The sequence below is a fragment of the Hordeum vulgare genome, chromosome 7H (genome assembly GCF_904849725.1).
Source record: "Hordeum vulgare subsp. vulgare chromosome 7H, MorexV3_pseudomolecules_assembly, whole genome shotgun sequence".
NCBI classification, from domain to species: Eukaryota; Viridiplantae; Streptophyta; class Magnoliopsida; order Poales; family Poaceae; genus Hordeum; species Hordeum vulgare.
Window position 1 is genome coordinate 623,077,917 of NC_058524.1, and position 24,525 is coordinate 623,102,441.

The 24,525-nt window shown below is 44.2% G+C and overlaps 1 protein-coding gene across 3 annotated transcripts; it reads right to left on the reverse strand.

The window, feature by feature from the left end:
- Positions 1–1,432: 1,432 nt before the first annotated feature.
- LOC123411903 lies at positions 1,433–18,673 on the reverse strand. Of its 3 annotated transcripts, none has more exons than XM_045104862.1 (6): positions 18,475–18,673; positions 16,967–18,150; positions 12,322–12,855; positions 11,408–12,055; positions 5,838–6,479; positions 1,433–4,127 (listed from the first exon to the last, which is right to left on the reverse strand). In XM_045104862.1, the coding sequence occupies exons 2-6, from the start codon at positions 18,086–18,088 to the stop codon at positions 1,821–1,823; spliced, it is 5,253 nt and encodes a 1,750-aa protein (XP_044960797.1). In that variant the 5' UTR covers positions 18,089–18,150; positions 18,475–18,673; the 3' UTR covers positions 1,433–1,820. The 3 variants fall into 3 exon arrangements, with proteins under 3 accessions (XP_044960797.1, XP_044960796.1, XP_044960795.1); XM_045104861.1 differs by having other exon boundaries at positions 5,838–6,482; positions 16,967–18,099; positions 18,475–18,672; XM_045104860.1 differs by having other exon boundaries at positions 5,838–6,482; positions 18,475–18,672.
- Between the last annotated feature and the right edge of the window lie 5,852 nt (positions 18,674–24,525).

Consider the following 24,525-nt stretch of genomic DNA (forward strand, 5'->3'; position numbering starts at 1 on the left):
CATAATGTAAGAATGCATTTTTGAAAGCAAAGGCACGCTCAAGCATGTTGTATGTGGGTCCCCATCTAGTTGGAACATCAAGACACAACCCCATCCTGGTTGACATGTTAAGTGACTTGACAATCTTAGTAAATTTGTAGAGCCGAGATGGCGACTTCTTCAAATACTTAACAGTCTGCCTGATGCTCTCAATGAGTGGTTCTATAGCTATTAGGCCATCTGATACCAAAAGGTTGAGTATATGAGCAGAGCATCTGACACGAAAAATTTACCATGGAAAAACACACTTCCTCTCGCCTTAAACTTGGACATGAGTTGACGAGCAGCCACGTCATTGGAAGAAGCATTATCAAGAGTTATAGTTGCAATGTTGTCTTCAATCTTCCAATCAGAAAGGCACTCAAATATAGCCTGAGATATCACAATACCTGTGTGTGGTGGCTCCAGTTCAAGAAAACTAATCACACGGTACTGCATATTCCATTCTGAATCAATATAGTGCGCCACCAAGCTCATATAACAGAGACTTTGGTTCGAGGTCCACAGATCACACATGAGGCTAATTTTGCGAATATTCTTAAGTTCCTTCTTTCAGTGTTTCCTTTCGGGACTTAAAAATCTGCAAACAATCATTTCTGATGGTGGCTCTTGATGTCTTCTGATAAGAAGGATTCAAAGACTTCATCAGCACATTGAACCAAAAATGCTCCACCATGCGGAAAGGGTACTCATGGACAATTATCATTGTAGCTATAAGCTCAAGAATTTTTCCATGATCATAGCCACCAGAGAAATTGACTACTGGAAGATCAATATCACACGCATCAGCCGCATCAAAATTCAGAGTGCCTTGACCTTTTTTGATGTTCTTCTCACCCCGATGTGCAAAGCAGCCATCCAGATGCCTCTTCATTGTTGTTGTAGTTCCAGTCTTATATAATACTCGAGTACATTACAAAATGGCTTGTCAATCCAGTAAGAATTATTGTGACTCACAGGTAACAGACGAAAAAACTTGTCAAACCATATATAATACTCGAGTACATTACAAAATGGCTTGTCATATATAGAATTAGCCAATAGGGGTGTATATATGGGAGAACGGACGTTTGGCTCTTGGCCTTCATGAAGGACTTAAAAAAAATAAAAAATCAAACTTTTCGGTTTCAAAAAAAATCTGTAAAATTGAGCAAGTAAACAAGGATGTTATGTGTATGTGTGTAAAATTTCGGGATGAAAAACGTTGAAATGCGACCTGTACAAAATAGACAAATTCATGATCCGGTAGAATGAATAGTATCAAGTGTTAAAAAGCTCCAAATTTGTTTTGTTGTACAAGCCTCATTTCGACGCACTTTGCCCTGAAAGTTGACACACATGTGCGTCATGTCTTTATGTATATCTGTATTTTTTCAGAATTTTTTCAAACATGTAAAATATGAAATTTGATGAAATTTGAATTTTTGAAAACCGAGCTCCATTGAGCTCGGCCTCGAAAGACAATATTCGGATGTATGAGCCCAATTCTAGGATGGGAAAGTAGTGACTGAGCCCCAGCTCGATCGGTGCTCAAGAAGATATACAGGGTATACACATAGAGATTTGGGAGATTGTTGGGGTCGGTTACACATAGACACAGCAGTAGAAAAGAAAATGAAATTAAAAAGTAGTACCCACTGATCATTTCATCATGACGAAGAAAATGAAATTAAAAAGTACTTCCTCTGTAAACTAATATAAGAGTGTTTAGATCACTAAAGTAGTGATCCAAACGCTCTCATATTAGTTTACGGAGGGAGTAGTACCCACTAATGATTTCATCATGACGAACGTGGTAGCTCCTCCAGCTTCAGGGCAGGTCTTGTCGGTAACAGGACAAGTTTATACCGCAAGTGTTGCTTAACTGCTTCGCTGTAGGAACCCTTGAGCCAAACTTCCTTGAGGCCATCTAATAATTCCAGCCCAGAAACCTCCAAAGACGCCTCAGTAGTAGAGCAGTGAACCACTAGCACCTCAAGAAAACGAGATGTCCAAAGTCCAAAAACTATCTCTGTCTTGTAGCTGCAATGGATCTTGAGGACCTTGAAAAGGTAACAATTAGAGAAACCAAACTTGAGCTTACCATCTTGAATCGGCTTGACACAAACACGCAGCTTAGGAAAACTGAAGCGACTCCATTGCAAATCTATAAGGCAGTCTATGTCGTCTTGGGTTGATAGGGTCAACTCAAGGTCAGCCTTAGTGAGGTTGTGAAGCTGCTTCATCAAGAATGGAGATATGCGGGCTTTCTCCCCGTATACCTTAAGGGTCTTGAGGGACTTGGGTGGCTCGGAGATGTCACTGAAACAACCAAAGACTTGAGCATCACTTGTCGGATCATCGTCCTCCTCGTCCAGTCCAACAGACAATGTCTCGAGATAGCCATGACCGGAAATGGCGAAACAAAATTCCCGCCAGTTTTTCCAGTTGATGCCGGACAATTTTAGCTTCCGTAACTGTGTAAGCTTCTTAAGCTCTGTGAGGGTAGCCTTTCCACCAGCACCACCGACATTGATAACACCAAGGAAATGTAAGGCCCTCAAATTCCCAATTCCTACTGCAGCAGAAACTGGAAACTGAACGCCATCGTGACTGCCGCTAACAAGTCTGTGTGCGCGCAACTTGGACAAGCAGCGGAATACAAAATCACCACCACGTAGCCTGCTCAGAACTCTGAGCCTGCTGCTCCACGGCGTTGACGTCCGGGCATCCTCCTCACCTTCTACTGCTGCTGGTGATGGTTGGCTTGGGCTTGCTGCATCATCACCATCCCCTGGTGGTGCTGTTACTTCACCAATGACTGTGATATTGTCGTCGTCGTCTTCTTCTGTTGATGTCGAGCTGCCTTCCCGTTGTTCCCGCCATACTCTTCTTGCTAGTTCTTCTGCCATACTTCTTTCCACTTCTTGAAAATGGTCCATAGCTGTTGCTGGTCGGCCTGTGTTGGCTTGTGGTTGGCTTGTGCTCTTGCCATCGCCGTCTACTGGTGGTGGTGGTGGTGGCGGCGGCGGCGGTGGTGGCGGCGTTGGAGCTGATGCCGTCGCTGGTGGTTGGCTTGTGCTTGCACCATCACCCTGTACGGCTGGTGATCTTGCTATGCCTGCGATTGGGCCCTCTGGTGATGTAGGTGGTATACAACGAGCGGCGCCAGCACAAATGTACTGCAGCTTCTCTAGCTGCACAATAGTCATTGGTAGCGTGACTATGGAGGTGCCTTTGATATCCAGAGTCTGCAGCTGCCTCAGGAAACCCAATGAACTGGGCAAACTGGTAATATCTTTGCATCCTCTCAGGGAGAGGAACTTGAGGCGTGGCAGTAGATTCCCTATCTGTTCGAGGTCACCATTTGTTACACCCGACGTGTCCTCCAGATCCAGCACCCGAAGACATCTCAGTTTGACATCAGCAGAGATGAAGAATGACCTCCACTCCCCAAACACTGTCAATGACCGTAGCCGTGCCAATTCCATGCTCTCGTATACAATCTTGTCTCTATCCCAACTTCTACTTATGGTGAGGTGTTGTCCAGCACGCTGCGTGTTGAGCATGCAACGCCCCTCTAGTGCAAACACAAGGTTATCTTGCATTGGTCGTGAAATTATATATTCACGGAAGAAACCATTAACTTGGCACATGACCACCTTGCTTGGCGACCACTTCTTCTGGATAATGCTCAACTTCACAAGCTCGGAGATAAAGTTTTCCCCGTTCTCTTCCGCGGTACTACCAGGTGTATCCCTGGTGTAACCCTCAGCGATCCATCTCCTCAACAAACGCCTTTGCCTAATATTGTAGCCTAAAGGGAAGACTGACAGATAGAAGATACATGGCTTGAGTGAATCAGGGCAAGCATCAAAGTAGGACTGCATCCAAGAAAATAGACCCTTTAAACAATGAAATTCTTGGTCTTCCAACATGCCCATGAAGTCAGTTTCTACACGCTTCAACAACAATTTTGGCAACTCCTTGTTTGCACGGCAGTATTTGCTGATAGCAGCTATTACTTGAGGTAGCCCGCCACACATTGGTGTGATGAGTTTTGAAATCTCTACCTCCTCAGAAGTCAATTGCACACTGTCCCGAGAAATCTACAGTCAACAACTAAGTTACTTTCCCACAGAAAAGAAGTAATAAGTCTAATTACAAAATGTGTATGAAATTACATGGCCATTATAATACAATTTAGAATTTAAGTTTATTTTGTCACTAAAACAAATTTGATTTTTAACAGTCAAATGAGTAATACATTTGAACTCAAATTCTAGCAAATAAATTTAAATATGGCATGAGTATGAAGACAAACTTTGACTTGAGATGAACTTAAAATATGCAAATTCAACTGGATATAGAATCTTTGAAATATGAGCAAGGACTTTGAAAGTACAATTAAGTTCAGAGATGACATTCAATTATGCGTAAATCAAGCTTCTTTTGAGTCAAGCGCGAAAAAGCTACAACAAAATCCCCAGATTTTGACTAGGACGCGGGAAAATTGGCGAGCCACTTTACATCCTTATGTTCTTCCACATCCATATCTGCATGCCCGGAGACACCTATCGGAGCTGGTGGTTTGCTATGGTTGCAATATATATGTGATACAAATTTGTAATTGATGACACCTACTTAGTGAAAAAACTAAAATCTGAAAGTTGCTAAAAGTTGAACAATGGCACGCTATAGCGCCTGCTAATAGCACGCTATAGCTTATAGAGAATTGTCTCGTTAAATTAATCCGTGTATAATGTCTTGCTAATAGCGTGTTATAGCATACTAATAGCATATTTTCAGGGGTGACGCAATTCTGTATAGCATGCTGTTTTTTTATTTGGATTTAAGTACTTGAATGCTGGATTAGATGCAGTCGAAAGCTCATGCCGATTAATCTTGAAAGTTCATCTTTATATGGTGGACAATTTATCTAAAATACTATTGTAGTATAAAAAATAGTTATAATTCTCATATGTTAGATGTTTTTTATATAAATTATACGTAAATTCCATTTTCAAGATGAAAACTTCATAATTTATAGGTGGGAGTTTTTCTATTGCCTTTCAAAGTGTTCTCTTCTTTACATGTGGCGGGTGACGTTGCCTCTGACCCCACCGGAGATAAAGATTCAGAATTCGAATAGGAGCTAGAAGGTGATTTTATATATGAGTGTGCTTTCGAGATAAATCTGCACATATTATTTTCACAAGTATCCCAGTAAATTTTTGAATAGATATTGGTAGTGGATTTTCAAAAAAATAAGTTTATATATGTCCAAAACGACCATTTATCTTCATGTACTTCTAAATAATATGAATATAGATAGCGTATTCCATTTTGAACCAGGAGTTTGATACAATATGACAGGTTTACGTTAAAATATGTGGGGGCACTTCCGCACTAGTTTTTTTATGCCGAAATCACGATTCTAGGAGTAAAAACTTTCGCACATACAAGCCATGCAATGTAGTGTAGATTAACCTGGGTTGATAATTAGGAAGCGAAATGAGTATCGGTATCTATATCATATATTTATAAATACGTAATTGGGGTGAATGTCATGCGTGCAGATGATCAGTTTGACCAAAACCAGACTTGACAACACAAGTAATGTTGGAGGCATGATCCATTACTTTAACATAGAAATTAACTTATCAATATGTTTTTATATGTACTATAGACTAACATAGGCATACCAATTCTTCCTCTTGTTGCATGGTTGGACGTGTATGCCCACATATATATGCAGAAAGGAAAATATCTAGATTTCTTGAACTAGAGCATTTCAGTTAAGAAGAATTGCTCAATACCTTGTTGAAGAGATGAAGGGCCTCGTTATCGTTTAGACCTTGAACATTGACCACATCATTTTCTGCATCTACACAATGCCTGGCGATGCTTTCTTCATTTGTAACGACAATTATATAGCCCTGAATAGGCTGGGATAAGAAGACAGTTTTTATGAAGTCCCAGTCATCCTTGGAGCGCAGACCATCAATGACAACAAAGCATCTGTGTTGCTGCATAAACTCACGACACACTTGTATCGGATCCTCGCCTTCCATCATACCAATTGCTGCCTTTTCCTTTGCTTCAAGACAATCCGAATGAAAGTCCAAAAGTAAACGTCTAGACAAGTCTTTCAAATCGAACGGATGGGGCACATCCACCCAGCCATACTTCGTGACATTATGCTCCAGAACCAGGGAGTAAGAAGGTTCTAAATCGGGGCCGCATAAATCAATCATACCGGTGTAGAAGAATCTTCTGGTTAGATATGATTTCCCAATCCCCGCAATCCCCCACACGGAGGTCACACCATTCCTTCTGGATAAAAGCTTCCTCCATTCACTTTGGTCATGCCCAGTAAGTCTAAATTTGTTGGTCCAGTCACATGCTTCTGTCATTCTACCAGAGAAAATGCGACCCATGTCCTGGTCTGAGTACCCTATCTTCTGCAAGTAAGCCACATGCATATAACTGTAATCAGGACAGCTCACTTCATGCAAACTAAAGTCCGACATGATGCAGCACGCCATGGCTACATAATGCAGCTATTATGTAAATTAGCTGCTCACTTCACTGTATACATGCAGTAAGTATATCGTGAAATTAATGGCAACCGAAGTGAATTAGGCATGTCTATATGATTCAAGTAAAGTTCTTGTAAAGCTGGGCTGTAAGTCGAGAGACACACGCACCAGTCTACCCGACATTCTCCCCAAGTAGCTATATGTTAAAGTATGATTGCATGTATATTACTACAGATATCTTGTATAATTGATAGCCTTTCATCTAGAGATAATCTCCAACCTATTATATATATTTGTGAACCAACCTATGGTTGGATGGTTAGAGGTGTTAGGAAAGCAACTTATCTGTATTGAAGGCCCAAGGGGCATATATATATATTACACATGACTTGAGGTGCAAGGAAAGTAAACATAGACTAATAAGGACTCCTAGACTAATACTAATAGACTAATAAGGACTCCTAGACTAATACTAATACTTCCTAACACCCCCCTCAAATGCAAAGCGTATGCAATAGCATTGCATTTGAAGAAGTATAATACTAAAAAAATGATAATCCAAATCCACGTCTTGAGAGTGTCATCGTAGCATGAAGAGTCTTAAAAACTTGTCGAGTCGCCGAAGGAGATAACGAAGAGATGGCACATCGGAGGTACACACTGCATCACTTGAAGATACAAGATAAGTCAAGAGAAGAAGGGTTGTCAAAAGAAGATGGCACATCAGAGGAAGACACCGAAGAGATGGCACATCAGAGGAAGACACCGCATCACTTGAAGATACAAGATAAGTATCAAGAGAAGATGGGTTGTCAAAAGAAGATGGCACATCAAGAGAATAAAGCATTGTGCAAAAAATCATAGTCCACGACAACCGTTGGCGAAAGAAGCTCGGCGGATAAGACACGATGGACGTAGATCGACAATGCTAAAGAAGTCCAGAAAATCCTATAGAAAACAACAAGGGCAAATAAGCCACAAAAGTTGTATAGAAAGGATCAGGACCGGAGAAAGGCTGACGGACTAAGGTATGGTGGACTCGCATGGCATGAGAAAACACAAAATATGAACGGATTTGGTGGACGCAGCGGAATTATAGAAACTAAAAGAACTAGGAACAACGGGGACATGAGCACCACGTAGTAACATGGAACATCACCATGTATGAGCACCACGTAGTAGCAGGGAACATCACCACATAGTATAGGAGGAAGCAGCTAGCAGCAACACGTAGTCAGGCCAGCTGGCGACAGTAGACGGAGCAGCATGCCTGCGGCAGCAAAACGCAACCAGCTGCTAGCAGTAGTTGAAGGAAGAGTCGCACGTGGGCCATCCCGATCTAGCTCGCAACAGTAGAGTCAGATCGAGAGTGGGGCGAGATCCAGCGAGGCAGCAGCCCGATCCGCGCCCGATCCAGCAAGGGCGTCGTCTGAGGTGGGCGACTGGAAGCGGGATCCGGCCTGGGACGACTGATGGCGGCAGTGGACTGAAATCCGGCGAGGGCGGAAGACTGGCGGCGGGATCCGGTCTGGGACGAGGAGCACCGAGGCGGAGGCGCGCGGCGGCCTCCTCCGAGGCCGGGGCGAAGGCGAGCGTCGGGGACGGCACGGCGTCATCCGGCCCGTCGAACGGGAGGAACCCGACCGAGGGGACGAAGATCCCCGACATCCGGCGAGGGGCGGCCGCGTGCGCCACGACGAAGAGCGGGGACGCGAGCCGGCGCTCCCAGGATGGGAGGAGATCGAGCGGGGAGGCCCGGTTGGAGATCGATCGGGGAGGGCAGCGCGAGACGGCCAGAGGACGATGGCGGCATCGCGAAATTGGATCTGTACGAGTTGCGCGTGCGAAAAAATAACCTAAGGCTCTAATACCATGTTAGGAAAGCAACTTATCTGTATTGAAGGCCCAAGGGGCATATATATATTACACATGACTTGAGGTGCAAGGAAAGTAAACATAGACTAATAAGGACTCCTAGACTAATACTAATAGACTAATAAGGACTCCTAGACTAATACTAATACTTCCTAACAAGAGGGACTGTGATATCCCACCCCATCAAAGTTCAAGTCCTGGTGTTCGCATTTATTTTTGGATTCATTTCAGGATTTTCGACGATGTACATTCAGTGGGAGGAGCGATGAGGCGCCTACGGTGACTTCATAAATATCTAGATGATATGCCTGCTCAGTCTCTTAAAGATGCTCATAAGGATAGGGTGTGCGTGTGTGCGTTCATAGGGGTGAGTGTATGTGTGTGTATATGAGCGTTTACGTCTATACCGTGTTAGAAAAACCTATTATATATGTCTTGGTTGTTTAGGATAGACTGTTTCTTTCCTAACAATGTTGTTTGTACCATGTACATGTCCTATATAAATATATGAGCCAATTGTCCCTAGTTGTGGCATATCCTCATCTTTCTCTCTCTCTCCCTCCCTCTCCCTCTCTCGCTCCCTCCCTCTCCCTCCCTCTCTCCTTCTCGGAGTGTGTTCTCCGAACACCAGTTATCAATGATACCATGTATATATGAGTTCGGTGAGGGGCTAAAACACCTAGTCAATTAGCTATCAAAGGCACACAAGAACACGAGGACACAAGGGATTTTATATAGGTTCAGGCCGCATTGTTAGCGTAAAACCTCGACATCCCATTGGTATTGATATAATTAGAGGGATACAAGTGCTTGGGCCTTACAAAGGTGGTGGTCGGGGTGAGGCCAGTAGTGCTGGGGGTACTAAGCAGTAAAGTGCCCAAACACTTCCATCCCTAATCTTTTTCCTCGCTACTAGCTTTCTGCAAGAAGATGGTTGGCGGTAGTGTTGTGGATGCTAACATGCTTCTCTTTGATTCGACCTTGGTCCTACCCTTATATTGTCGAGGGTGGTACCACAATTGGTCCGTAAAATTATGTATGGGGTGACACAAATTAATGGTTTGTCGACGTGGCCCACTTTCCCCTGCCGTGTAGCAGTACATGACCTAACATCGCGTGTTTCAAGTGCTCGAGAATTTTCCTCTGACATGATGCGCCCCACTGCCAGTGCTCGTAGGACCCTCAAAGTCTTTGGCGCCTTTAACCCGGATGCAATGTTTCCACCAACCTCTTAGATAGGTTCTCTTATGACTTTACCGTGACAGCGGCTCTCCCTAGGAAGGTAGGATCGCTCTTTTAATTGCGGGATGGACCATGGGGGTTTGTATTGGGAGAAAATCCGACCATTCTTGACAGGGTCGGTGGAAGAACTTGCCCTTTATTTAAATGTTGGGACACTTCTAGTCTTTGGTGACAGCGACTCTTCTTACTACTCGTATACCCTGGTTTTTACTCTTCTAACAGTAGTCCCCATCCTTGACCCGAGCAAAGTGTTTGAGGTAGCTTACATGTCTCTTTTTTTCTTGCCTTCCATTCCCATATTCGGGCTCCATCTTCGAGTTTTGTCTTCGGGCTTGATCCCGTCCCCTTGTTTTGTCATATGACTCCGTCTTCTGGTTCCGTCTTACGGTTCTATCTTCTGGACCCGTCTTCTGGCTTCATTTTCCGGTTTTGTCTTATGCCTTTCTTGGTTATTGATTGTCGTTACCCTTCTCCCCTTGGTATGTAGCGGACTACTCCTAGTAAGGAGAAAGATACCCTCACCAAGATAGGGTGACCAGGGTTGCCCGTTAGTTCGTAGCAGTTTGCTAGTGGCTAGGCAATGACCATGGTATGGGTGGCGATAGGGGTAACCCTCGTCAGACGAACCACCATGCCGGAGTTTGGGTGAAGGCAAGATATCCCTCATCAAGGATACTTGCTCCGATTGGTTTTTTGGTGGTCTCCCCATTAGTATGCAACGGACCGCTCCAGGTTGGAGAGTGTTTGGTGGAGAATATGGAGTCCTTCCGTCAGTATGTGGAGGACCACTCCTGGTTGGAAAATGGGGTCTACATTTTCCTTTCCCCCCGTAATAAGCCAGTGGGTTGATGTGTATGCGATGGACCGCTCCTGATTGGGACTACCCCCCACCTATCGATAGGATGGCTGTCGCTGACTGGGCATTCCTCTAATGGGTAGAACCGACGCATGTGATTGATCTTCCACGAGTTGGAGATAGGATGTGCATCATGCATTTGCGGATGGACGACCCTTAGTCAGGTGACGCTGGTGACCATGAAAGGTCCTTCCCATATGGTAGTTCCCGGGGGCGAACCCTACTTCGGTGGTACCTCTTCAAGCGCTGCTGTCATCTAGCAGCCCTGATGGTTGCTTGACAACTTTCAACTTTATTCGCTAGATTTGCCGCGCTGCAACGACCAACGAAATTCCTACTAAAATCCCATGGGGTGGGGTGGGGGGGCTAAAACTCTATATTGTAGATAGGGGCCTCCCCACACCCCAGTGTCCTCTCTAGGATTTTGAGAGGAGAGAATGGGTTGTCTAACATTTGAGTAAGTTTGATTATATATGACCACTAATTTAATTGAATTACTACTTGATGTGAACTTCCTGTTTTACATATAAGCTACTAACTTTAGAAGAAGCGAAAATGTGCAACGTGACCGTTGTGTATGGAAATATATTCCTTAATTATGGTGTTCTTCTTCCCTCATTATGTGCAAAGGAATCCACTGAAACAATGATTACTAAATTTGACATATACATTTGTTCTTTGTTATCAGTTTTTTTAAGTGGGTGGCACTCTCGAGGGAGGTGCATATAATAAAGGACACCGCCCTAGAGTAGGGTTTGCTTTTTTCTATAATGAAATTTGTAGATACATATAGGAAGATTTTAATTATTAACTCACTAGATTTCTAGAAGAGACCAACAACCAACTTAGAGTAATCTTATCAGAGTAAACACACCTTTATCAAGGGTTGACCAACGGCGGGCAGATCATCATCGATAAATTCCACTCTTCTATCTTCCAGATGTATGCCTTTTTCTTTTGTAATGACCAAGATACATCCGTGGAAGGTTTTTAAGGCATTCTGTATCCGGTCCCAATCTTCCCTGGACCGTAGGCCATCGATAACAACAAAGCACATTGCAGGAAGCTCACAGCACCGTCGAATCGGGTCTAGACACCCTGCCATCATAACACTCGCTGCAGTTTGCTTGGCTTCGGGATCATCCGAGTGAAAATCCAATAGTAAGCGCCAACAGAAGTCAGTCAAATCAAACGGATCCGGTACATCAACCCAGCTGAACTTTGTAAATGCCAAGCCTGAACGCTCCTCTTCGTGTACATCAAGCATTTGGTCGTAGTAAATTTTCCTGGCAAGAGCCCATTTCTCGGCACCATCGATCCTGCGCAAGGAGATTACACTAGAGAGATTGTAAACTGAGATTTTACTAGTGAGATAGTTCACTTTTTCACGGTAAAATCCTGTCCGATCCACAACAAGTTGAAATTTGTCCATCCAGTCACGTGCATCTTTCCTTCTGTTGTTGGAGAAAAAGCGACCCCGTCTGGAAACCTCCTTGCCTCCGATTCCATTGTACTCAGAACCCTGCACGCACAAGAGTAAGATATACACAGTTTTCAATTAAGCGCAAGAGCTGGCTATCTAGTCTGCCCTATTTAACATTAACATAACTTATGCCAGGGAGCGATGATTGAGGTTGAGCAATGATTATAATCTACTAACAGCGTTCGAGCTAGGATTGACGAGTTGGACTAACTGAGCTAGAGTACATGCATGTACGTTTGAGCGCAAGATAGCTAGTATATTTATAGGTAATGCTACTCGTATTACATAGGCGTGCAAGTACATACCTTTATTGCTTGATGAAGTAGCATGTCGTCATCCAAATCCTTGACATTCAGCACTTGATCAGCCTTGTCTGCGCAATATCTGGCCACACTTTCTTCCTTCGTAATGACAAGGATACAACCTCCACTAAACTCGGATAAAAACATAGCTTTTATCTGATCCCAATCCTCCGTAGAGTTCAGACCATGAATAACAACGAGGCATTTATCTTCACGCAGAAACTTACGGCACCCTTCAATTACACCTGTGATTCCCATCATACCAGCTGCTACGATTTCCTTGGTTCGAAGATTATGTGAATGAAAATTAAAAAATAAGCACAGACAGAAGGCATGCAAATCAAACGGATAAGGAATATCGACCCAGCTGTGCCGTTTGAATTCAAGTTCCTCAAATTCTTTTGACTTCTGTGTTATGCCCGTGTACACTTTATCAACAAGAGTCGATCCGTCTTCACTAAACCCACACACGGAGATCACACCGCCACATTTTAATTGCCAAATAAGTTCACTGGTGTCACTATGACGTCCACAAACCTGCAAGTAACAAACAGAATGATTAAATCAGAATGCACGGCCTAGCTAGAATTTCAGATGTGTATTCTGATGTGTATTCAACTTGTAATTTCCACGATGAACGCAAAAAATTGAAACCATATGATTCTCTTACACGAGGCCTCCAACCTTATCTGATATTGTCGGTGTTGGCGTTATGATCGCCGTGTAACTCTTTTTCATGTTTTTTTCTTTGGCTTGTCGGACTTCTTTGTATTTCGTTCAGACAACTTCGTACTTAATAAAATGGCTGCATGCATCACTCGATGCAGAGGCTGGGGTGATGCCTCCTTTTCGAAAAAAAAACCTTATCTGATATCGTCTCTCTTATTTTGAGATGCTGTCATGAAATAATTGTTGAAACTTTCACAGCTAAATCCTGAATTAACATGTACAGATACGACCAAAATGATAGAATTGTGTTTTTATTTAGAAAGGTAAGTTGCTAAGATAACGTGGTATGTACATTGTATATACCAAGACATTTTGTAACTGCCAGCTTAGGGCATGTACAATGGTTGATAAGATAGTCTTATCTTAAATCTTGCATGTAATTTAGATGTGACAGAAAAGACAGTCTATAATGGGTCATCTCTTAGCCTTATCTTTTATAATTAGTTATTCCTAAAAACATGGTGAGACATATTGTGCTAAGAGATCACCTCTTGTCTTCTATTAAATAAGAGAAGGCAAAGCCTTTTTTTCGAGTTCTCTCTCCTTCGCCTCATCATTTATCCTATGTGGTACCCTTAAGATAGCACCATTGTTTTTTCGAAAACGATATAGATAGCACCATTGTACATGCCCTTAAGTCTCATCTAAGCCAAACCAGTTCTTACCACAGATTAAAATCGCAGGTGGAGGGAAATCGTGCAAGGAAAATGTGCCGCGATAGTTAACAAAGAAAAGGTGCGATCTCCGGCTAGAGCGGGGCGATCTCTGGCAGTTCTGGGAAGGAAGCAAACCGTGGGGCAGATTTCATGCGGAAATAGGACCGCCATTTTAAACTATGATTCTTACCTGATACTAGTACACCCATTAATTAGTTAACCCATTCTCCTAGCATATATGAGGTCAACGTGTCGAGACTTTGGAAGCTGTAATATGCATAGAATGTTGAGATTGTCGAATAGGAGCTGGCAGAATGCCGGTAAACCCCACCAACGGACCGAACATTTTTTCTAGATAACCCCACCAACTAATCGCTGGCTTATTTGCATGTACACGCGCGCTACGGCGACCACGGTAGCAGCGGGAAAGTAGAAACGGAGCGGCACGCATACCAAATCGGGAGAGCTCGTGTTTGGGTTGGCCTCTAGGTCCTCTCCCCGTGCCGATGGCCGCTGGACTCGCGTCGCCGGTCACCGGATCCGAAGATCGACCTCACGCCCCCATGAATGACATCGAGCTCCCTTCTCTTCCTCAAATCGCCAGCCATCGGCCCTCGATCTACTGCTCCTCGTGTCACCACGCACCCCCAACCTTCTCCTCGGCTCGTCTTCATCTTCAGCAGTTGAGGCTCTGGTTCCTCTCCCGGCGTCCCCTCTCCAATCAGTGCCTCAAGCTCCCTTGTCCTCCTATGTGCTTGTGCTCTGCTGCTGGCTGCTGCTAGTGCTTCTCCTGCGGTCCTGCGACTTCACTTGCTTTTGTGTTGTGTTGGATGTGCTAGGCTGTGATGTTGGACTGTTGCTATATGCTACTGCTACTTGTGCTGGATATGCTTCGTCGTGCTGCTGGCCTGCTGCTAATTGTGTGTACTATGCTGCTGGCGCTAGCCATAGTTATAACCCCGCTAGCATTTTCAACAGGATACCGCTAAATGATATCTTGTATAAATAGACTGTTATAGTCCGTTATAGCTGATTTTGAGGCCCGCCGCTATTTGTCATAGCCCGTTATTTAAAACATTGGTCCTAGCTGCTTTGTGTTGTGCGGCTGTCGTGTGCTACTGGTTCCTAATGAAAATTATTGATGCTGCTGGTGCATCGCTGCTCTATGTTTTGGTTGTGCTACTGTTGTGTTGGTCTCGTGCTAGCTACTGCTGCTTGTGTGTCTTGTACCGATGTATTGTGCTGCTCTCTCTCTCCCCCCCCCCCCGAACCCCCGGCCCACTCCCAGCTTTGACCTCCCCCCCCCCACCCCCCCAACCCCCGGTCCACTCCCAGCTTTGACCTCCGCCCCCCCCCCCACCCCCAACCCCCGGTCCACTCCCAGCTTTGACCTCCGCCCCCCCCCCCACCCCCAACCCCCGGTCCACTCCCAGCTTTGACCTCCGCCCTACCGTACGGTGCCACGGTAGAATTGTGTGTAGAACGCCTAATGAAGGCGCAAGTAGGTGGCCAAACGCATAATCAATGCCTACCACTTTTTTTTAACTTTGATCCTCCCCTTTGACCGCCAGCGCTTCCACGGGTTTCCCTACCTTTGCCAGCTGTTGTGACTACAGGAGAATGGGGGAACCCCAAACCTGAGTGTACGGTGCTTTTGTACTTATGATGAACCTTTATAATTGATCCAAGTCATTTCGCAAAAACAAATGTTGACATTACCTACGCGCACGAAGGTTATCAATTAGATGTGTCATCGAAACGCATTTCCCACTACATGAATCGTATTGTATACATATATACCAATTGTGAAAGTAGTAACTTGAGATGTATGTTGCATATAATGTCAATGACTGTAACAGAAGTTCCTTCTACAATGCAACACTACATGAGGGAGGCGTTAACAAACACTGAGTGGCGATAATACATTAGACAATGGCTTGCCGAGGTTGAATGTTCTGATCTCATACTTATGTATTTCATTCTATATCTAGTTTACAAAGAAACTTATTGTGAATTATGTGGACAATTCAAACACTGAGAACAACGAAGTTGTATCCATCAGGAACTCTAGCATATATTTTATAAACTTTGGGCATTATAATATGGGTCCACAAAAATAAGTGTCTATATGATAATATGATATTTTTTATCTGCAAAACATAGAACAATTGTTCTATGTCATTTTCATAGAATATAAATAAAAACAGAGTATGTACAAAGCATGTGTATAAAAGAGAAAAACAATAAAAGTAGCTAACCAAAATGATAACATGATACTACTACCATGGAATTCATTTTCATATCTTGTCTTAATGACATATTAGATAGATTAAGGGTGAAAAAGTGAATATGACATTGTCCAAGTAAGTGTGTTCTACCAATTTATGCGAAAACCACACACATGATAAGTTATGCCAACTCAATACAAGAATTGTTTGGAAGGAACAAAGGACTGTGATATTTCCAACAATGTATTAGACCAGACATTTAGATTTAAACCCATCTGTGAAAGTCAATAGAGAAGTTTGAGCTGATATATAATAAATTATAGAGTGAATTCCTCCTTTTACCCTGTAGTTGTACATTTTTTACACTAATTACCCAATCGAGTGGAAATTCGTCTATAATACCCCTTTTGGAAGCTTTGAACACTCGTTTTCTGATGCATGTCCATCAGGCAAGGTGTGAGGTGACGTCCGGGATCCAAAACTATATGGACGATGATGAGAAATGAAACAGATGGACGAGAGAAGTCTGGACATGATCGTCAACGGTGTCCTTTGATCTTTACAAATTTTTCTAGGAATCATTAACGCAACATGCCAATCCTATCCAACATAAACAAGAAAAATGTAAATCTGAGGAATTACCGTGTTAAAAGTCACCAAAATCTGATATTTCGATAAAAGTTCCACTAAATTGGGTAACATGTGTCACAAATGTACAACTACAAGGTAAAAAGCGAAATTCACTCTAAATTATATTAAGCCTGCTAAAATACATGTGAAATGTTCTACGCTAAATAGTAGTAGCAATTTAAGTCTATAAATGCCTGCGAAAAGCATTGGCCAGAGTAGAATGAAGCCATGTGTTCAATGTTAATAATCAAAGTTAGAATATATTATTTTTTTGAACATAGCAAAGTTAGAATATTTGACTATGCACTTTCTGAACGAAATAGGTAGAACTACTAGTATTTGGGTAAGAAATAAAGCAAGCACTTATGACTACATATAATGGAGTTGATTTGTTCCTGGGCTTACCTTCCTAAAAAAGGCACAAAGAGATTGAGCATAAGAGTATTGCTTGAGCTCCGATACTTGGTAGGGATTCCCCGTGCACAAGAGTGCAAGCCCCAACTGTTGCGTCCTCACCACAATTCGGCTGCCATTTTTACTGTCCGGCAAGTACATTCTGATGGTGTCCCACTCCGCTACTGTGGATATTTGGTCCACAATGACGAGATATCTCTGCTCATCGCTTACCTGCTGCATGAGCTTCGCTTTCATGAGATCATCTTCCCTACCCACTGCTGCTCTCATCTTTGTCCGGAACTCTACCTCTAGCACATTTGCTCGGCGATGGCTGGTGTACAACTGAGTTAACAAGCTTTTGAGGAACTCGTCAGGGTTAAATGGATGCATCAGTTTTACCCATGCTCGGCTTTTGAATTCTTGGCAGATTTCTGGGTCATTGTATGCCTCCCTGATGACATGTGCCGCCCCAAGATCAGCAGATGATCTTGGACCTCCCCATAGTGAGATCACCTCTAGGACACTCCCTTCGCTCTTGATCAGCTTCCTTAGGTCACCCATGTCACGCCGCATCTTCCCCGTCGCCTCCCACACATCACGTAGGATGTGGAATGCTGATGATGATGCCTCAGCTTCGTGCGCAAGCTCTGGTGCCGGTAAATTGGAGAGAGCAGTTACTTGTGGAGTAGTCATGGAGTTGGAACCTGAGTCGCCGATGAGGTTGTAGCGGGTATTCCTGTGGCTAACATCCTCCACCCTCGCCTTGAGCCGCTGTATCTCGGACACCGCCTTATCGAGGGGCCGCTCCGGTGCCATGCAGCTCGGCAGTACGCGCCAGAGCCAGGACCAGCCTGACTTGATGTCGAGGCTGATGACAAGCTCGACGCAATCCTCCACGTCGAAGGCAAGGTCACGGATCTGCCTAACCCATGTCCTCACCACTTCATTCTTGGCACGCTCCTTGTTGGCGACCTTTAGGAAGGATTGCATCATCTCAAACTCGCCCGTGATGAACACCAGATCGTTCTGCACCAGGACCTTGAGCTTGTCCTCCTCATCGATCGCTGATTTCACCCTGCTCACCGTCCCCTCCACCGCCGTCTTGGTCAAGCCAAGCGCAAACTCAGCCATTACTGACGTTGCTGGGTGTTAAGACGATGGAGATTCTGTTAAAGCGGCCGGCCAGCGAGCTTCTACAATTAATAAGACAAGCAAATATTTTCAACATTCCACACCAAAAAAGAAAAAAAAATACTATTTACTACTCCTATTAGTAAAAAAGATTGAGCGTGACTATTATTGAAGTATATGGAAACCAGACCAGCCAAAGCTCCTCACAGATCAAAATTACTCGAGTTGAAAAGAAAGAAAGAGGGGGAGAGAGAGATCATGCATGGTTACTCAAGTCCCAAAGAATTAATAGCCGCAGCTACACATCACATTGCATACTTGCACTTCACCGCAACTACCAGAAAATAGGAGGCAAGAATAGGAAAACAGATCTGGCCCTTCCATACCTCCTCCGGCGATGGCAGGGCCTAGAATTTGGACAGCGACGGATGGCCTCTCAGTGGTTATCTCCCTCTCTCTCACTGCTTGTGTGTGGCTGGGGCGCTGGAGCTTGGAGTCTTGGAGAAAGAAAGGAAGGGGCGAGAGACACAAGAGCAAAGCGGGAGCTTGGTGGATCGGAAACAATACATAAGGTAAGGAAAAGGGATAGACATGAAACACTGTTACAGACATAATAATTCAGCTGAGGCTGACCAATGCTTTTGTCAGAAGACCATCATCAGTTATACATGTGCTGACCGCTAGCTTTACCTCATCAGTGGTTTGATTCATTCTCACACTTATGGTTTGCCATATATTTTATAGATATATGGTTCATATGTAGTAGATTTATTTTGTATCAAATCTTATCACACTTACAGTATACCTATTTTATAAGCAATACTTTTTGTGATAGCCACACTTTACCTAAGGTTAAATGTGATAAAGGTAGTCATGAACCAAACGAACCTTGTGTTACTAGCATTCTAGTCGTAGGTTTTTATAAACCTCGTGTTATATCGTGCTAAGTGGACCATAGCGCCCTAACTGATGTTAAATTGTACATGATGCTATAGTGCGATATAGCGTCCTTTTTAAAACCATGATTCTAGCTGAGCGAGTAATATTCAAGGGCAGAGTATACCATAGTAGTAGAACGTGATAGTTGCAAACTTCCGGGTTGGAGTTTGAGGAACCACGACGATGGTACTAAAGTTGATTCATCCTTTTTTTTAGGTAAATTTTTTTTTTGAAAAAGCGAATATATTAATATCAAGTAGATATGAAGCACAAAAAAATCACGTGGAAATGCCCTACTATTGCCATGTATATGGCGCCTTCCATTTTTGCTCGATGACGTGCGCATTTTTATTTCCATCCTCTCATGATGCGCCCACTGTGCAGAGAGGAAGAGCTGGGAGAAAGGGCACGGAGGCGACACTTTGTTTTTGTTAAGTTAGGTTTTCTTTCTACCATATATATCCGAAGACCGACCTCTGCTGCCAGAGTACAGAAATCCCTCCCCCCCCCCCCCCCCCTTCTTTCCCCTCTTTCTCTCTGTCTCTCCCAATCTGACGAGTCCAGCTTTCCTGCGTCGTAAACCGTTGTGCCCCCTCTTAATCACTTCTCTACCACCATGGCATCGTTGTTAAACTATGGCAGAGAGCTGGGCAAAGCATAGCGTCACATTTCCACTGGGGAAGAAAAGGAATCAAAGCTGCTAAGTGAAACTTTACCAGGAGGCCAAAGTGAGTTTTTTGCTTCGTCTACACGCCAAATCCTTGGTTCCTTTTCTCTTTATTAATTTGGGAAAACAGCTGTCCTCCGAATTATAAATTCTTATTCCAAATCATCATCGGAACATGCATAATTATTTGAGATGTCATGTCAATTCGGTATTACAACGATTTCACGTCATTTCCAAAATAAATGTTTTTTTGTCATGGAGAATTCAACATAAAAACAAAATTATATGTTCGAAGCTTTAGGTATTCAAAAAGACCCCCCCCCCCCATGTACGTATTTAATATTTCCACAGGTCTAATATTTAAAGCACATTTATAAAGAAATAAATACACGATAAAAGGAATCATCAAAAATAAAATATTTTATTTCATATGACATCTGAAGACATTCAATATTCTACATGTCTCATATCAAGCTTTCAATATTCTAGATGCATAGCAATTTAATATCATTGAAAATTTAAACAGCTACGGAAACAAGTCGCCCAAAGTAGGATGCAAACGCGTCCAGTACTATCGTCATTGTATAAATTACTGGCATTGAAGAAAATGCGAAATCTAAGTAGGAGGGACAAGGAAAACAAGCAAGAATCTTAATTAGTGTACCACAACTAAAGAGTGCAGAAAATTAAACTTGAGTTACCTTTCCAATCCTTTGAGATGGAAGGGATACATCCAGCTCTAGAGAGGTCATGCAACTCAATCATGGGGCACCAAGAAAGTGAAAAGAAAAGTGGGATGGTGTGTGGTGCGCATTGTCAAAAGTGGACGCTGGAGAGCGAATCTACTTAACTAAGATTTTAATTCTATCATATCATAGTGGGGGTCTCCACATAATATTCTCTTGGCATAAACAAATTATGCGTTCTAGTGTCAGTGGGTGCAGCTTATTGCCATGACATGTCATTCTTATCTACACTTGAACATAGTATGAGTGAGCTAATTAGTTTATTTTTTTATACAAAAGGAATATATTAATACCGTGGTACAGTCAGCCTCTACAACAATACAGTGTCCTAAAGACAATACATGATACACAATCCAAAAACAAAAAGAAGGAAAAAAACAAAAGATCCAACTACAGCGATCAGTTCCTTGTAACATCATCACGGATCACCACCAAGACACCACCCGAAGTTCAGATTCTCCACAAGTGACGCGTCGGGAAGAAAACAGTGCGCAAGTACCGTCGTCGCCCGAGCATAGGTTTTAGGTTTTCACCATGGAGTAGATTCACGCTCTCGAAAAACAGTGGTTTCAACAAGGCAACTCTGAGGCATAACCAGTATTTTTTCGAGATATACAAAAGGAAAATATTGATGTCGCAAAGATATCAATTACACCCAGCCTTGACATCAAAAAGATATCAAAAGACTCATGGATGCACGTAGCCAAGAACAAAAATAAAAAAGAGAGAAATATAAAAACAAAGACCCGTCGCAGTGGCGAAACATTCACATATGTAACACTCTAATCACCAACAATGACAACACCCGAACTACATAAAAGTTCTTCAATAGTAACGCCTTAAAGAAGGAAACAATGCACAAGCGTTATCGTCGCCCGATCAAGGATCTTGAGTTTTCACCCTGGAGAGAGTCCGAGATTCCAAAAACAATGCCTTCGCAAGATCATTGCCAAGTACAATCAATAAAGTCCATTCCTTGGGTTTCACCCTGGAGATCAAGGCTCGGTACTCAGGAAGCAACCCCAAAAATTTTGTCCATCTGTGTTGCTGCCCCGGGTCGTCGTTGCAAGTCTTCAAAACGCGACACAAAGGAAAAAATCCGTGCTATCATTTTTCAACGCAACCAAAACTACTATTTGCCGTTACAAGCCTCTGATGTCAGCCACCATGACTTTCTTCACCTTTGTCAGTACCATGAAAATTTATACTTAGACATATCCCATGGCCCTGGCAGGGCAGCGAAGCTTGGCGCCATGCCCTCATGAAGCCTCTCTAGCCAAAGATGAGGGTATGTCCGACTAGATCAATTTTGATTTAGATATCCAGTGATGCCATGTGCATAATTTGAGATCTCCGAACAGAAGACCGGAACCAGTCGTTGTCCAGATCAAGGAGACCGGGATGAAACAAATCCAAATTTTGGAGCACGAAGAACAGCAGGGCCAACCAGCACAGGACTCCCCTGGGTCCCGACGGGCCGGATCTAGGCAATACGGTCGCGGACCGCCGCCAACCCAAGCGAGAGCCGTCGCCGCTACCAGCCCTCCACAACTGGCACGAAGAACCAAAGACCGGCCGCCTCCGAGCTCTTCCCAATGCCGCCGCGCCCTAGCCTAGCGTCGGACCTCCGCCCGGAGTCGCCGGCCCGCACTGAACCCCCACATGCAGAGAGGAAAGAGGGGCCCTCCATCGCCATCACCAGCTGAGCATTGCCCGACGGTGCGGACTGGCGGCGGCGAGGGTAGAAGATGGATAAGGACACGTTGCTCGGTAACCTCTCGTGATGCGCTCGCGGGGCGCGTCGTGGGAGCCATCCGTTTTCCTCGCGTCGGTTGTGGGATTCAGTTAACTATTCCGTGGCACAATCAGTTGAGGTCAGACTTTGATTTTTTATCCCGAAAGCTAATTATTATTATTTTTTGCGTCGAAATATCAGAGCTTTATTGATGAAAGGTGTTCGCTGGGCAGTCAGCCAGAAGGCTGCTCACCAGAAAACTAGAGTCTCAGTAAGCCAACTTTCGGTAGCATTTCTAGTGCAAGCATACTTGGCACATAGATGCGCTGAACCGTTCGCTGCTCTTAATACATGTTGAATTATAAAAGAGGAAAAGGTAAGAGAAAGCTCTTCAATCTCCAATAAAATTGGAGCCACAACGGATCGTCCGTCCCGACGATCATGCCAGAGATTAACCACCTCCTGGCGGTTTGTTTCCATCACCACATCAGAGAAGCCCCTTAGGCTAGCAAATATGAGTACTTCCCTTAGTGCAAGGGTTTCGGCAATGGGATGATCAGTCACCCCAGCATGAGGCTTGGCCCATGCGCCTAGTAAGGAGCCTCTGGACCGCGCGCCCCCACCAGCAGCGCATTGTTGGCGCAGGATATCAACCGCTGCATCAGTGTTAATTTTGACCTGGTTACCTTCAGGAGGGAGCTATCCATACCCCCGCAATGTCGCGGCTTGAGCTATTGGAATCTCCAGCAGAGCTAAAGCTTCCCTGGTATACTTAATGGACCGCACTGGATCGAAGCTCTCCCCATCATGAGTCCATCTATTCCGAGAGCTCCAAATAGACCACATGATGGTAATGATCATGGCCCGATCCTTGGGGCTGAACCTTGGATCAGTAACGATGTCCTTGCGCCAAGTATCAGGATGGAGCGTTGGAAGTTGAAAATCCAACAGTGCATGTGCCTCGACCCAGAAAGTACGAGCATGAGAGCAATGTATGAGCGCATGCTCCAGATTTTCGTCCGCAAGCATACATAATTTGCACAAACTTGTATCTCTGATGTGTCTGTATTTGAGGGTTGATTCATCTGGTAGTATGCCCCGCAAAACCCTCCACCAGAAAACACGGACCTTGGGCACTACCTTGAGAGCCCATAGCAACTTCCACAAGTGTGTTTGTGCCACTGAAGCATCTGTGACCTGCCCTTCCACTTGAGCTAACTGCTCGTTGTGTGTCATTAGAGCTCGGTACGCCGATTTCACGGTGTAGTTACCAGACTTCTCATGCGCCCAGGCCAGAAAATCTGCACCCCCTTCCCTCCGAAGAGGGATGTTCAGAATTGCGGTTGCGTCCACTGCAGCAAAGTTCGCCCTAACCAAGTCCACTCTCCATGTTCCTGATTCTGTGTGAAGTAGCTCGCTGACATTCATGACTGTCGCTCCAGGAGGTTTAACGGTAGGGGTCATGGTCCTTGTAGAAGGAATCCATCTGTCATCCCAGACATTGATGGAAGAGCCATCGCCGATGCGGTGAATGAGACCAAGGTTTAGCGCCTCTCTACCAGCCACAATGGCACGCCAGGTAGCTGAGGCCGAATGCGGCACCGTTGCCCGAGTAAAGTCTGTATCCGGATAGTACCTCCCCTTCAGCACACGAGCACAAAGGGAGGAAGGATTGGCGAGCAGGCGCCAACCATGCTTTCCCAACAGAGCTAGGTTGAAGCAATGGTAATCTCGAAAGCCCATCCCCCCTTTGCATTTTGGTGTCACCAGCTCCTTCCACGAGATCCAGTGTAAAGATCGTCGATCAATGGAACTGCCCCACCAATACTTGGCCATGCTGGAAGTTAGATTTTTGCACACCTTCTTGGTAAGTAAAAAGCAGCTCATGTTGAACGTTGGGATGGCCTGGACGATCAATTTAAGAAGAACTTCCCGTCCTGCGCAGGCAAACAACCTCTCAGACCACCCCCTCATCTTACTTCTCGATCTCTCAGCAATATGATCAAATGTTCCGCTGGTGATTCGTCCCACTGCTGTAGGAAGTCTGAGGTACCGATCACTAAAAGCTTCAACAGTAACCCCGAGAACGGTTTTCATAAACTGACGCAGCTCATGGGGAGTATTAGGGCTGAAGTAGATGGCACTTTTATCGCGATTTACACACTGGCCCGAAGCCTCTCCATAAACCCGCAGGATTGAGTTGAGCCGCTCTGCACTTTGGGCATTGGCACTTACAAAAATCAGACTGTCATCTGCGAAAAATAGATGACTTACCCAAGGAGCCCGAAAGCTTGCCCGTACTCCTCTGTCGATGTATCCATAGTTCTTGATCAGGGAGGACAAACCTTCA

Excerpts from the sequence above, each read along its gene's own strand:
- LOC123411903 (XM_045104861.1), bottom strand. The coding sequence starts at position 18,088 with ATGGCTGAGTTTGCGCTTGGCTTGACCAAGACGGCGGTGGAGGGGACG. Across the intron at positions 12,856-16,966 it reads TTTGTGCCTTTTTTAGGAAG|GTTTGTGGACGTCATAGTGA; the intron begins GTAAGCCCAGGA and ends TGTTACTTGCAG. Across the intron at positions 6,483-11,407 it reads TTGGTCAACCCTTGATAAAG|AAGATAGGGTACTCAGACCA; the intron begins GTGTGTTTACTC and ends GCTTACTTGCAG.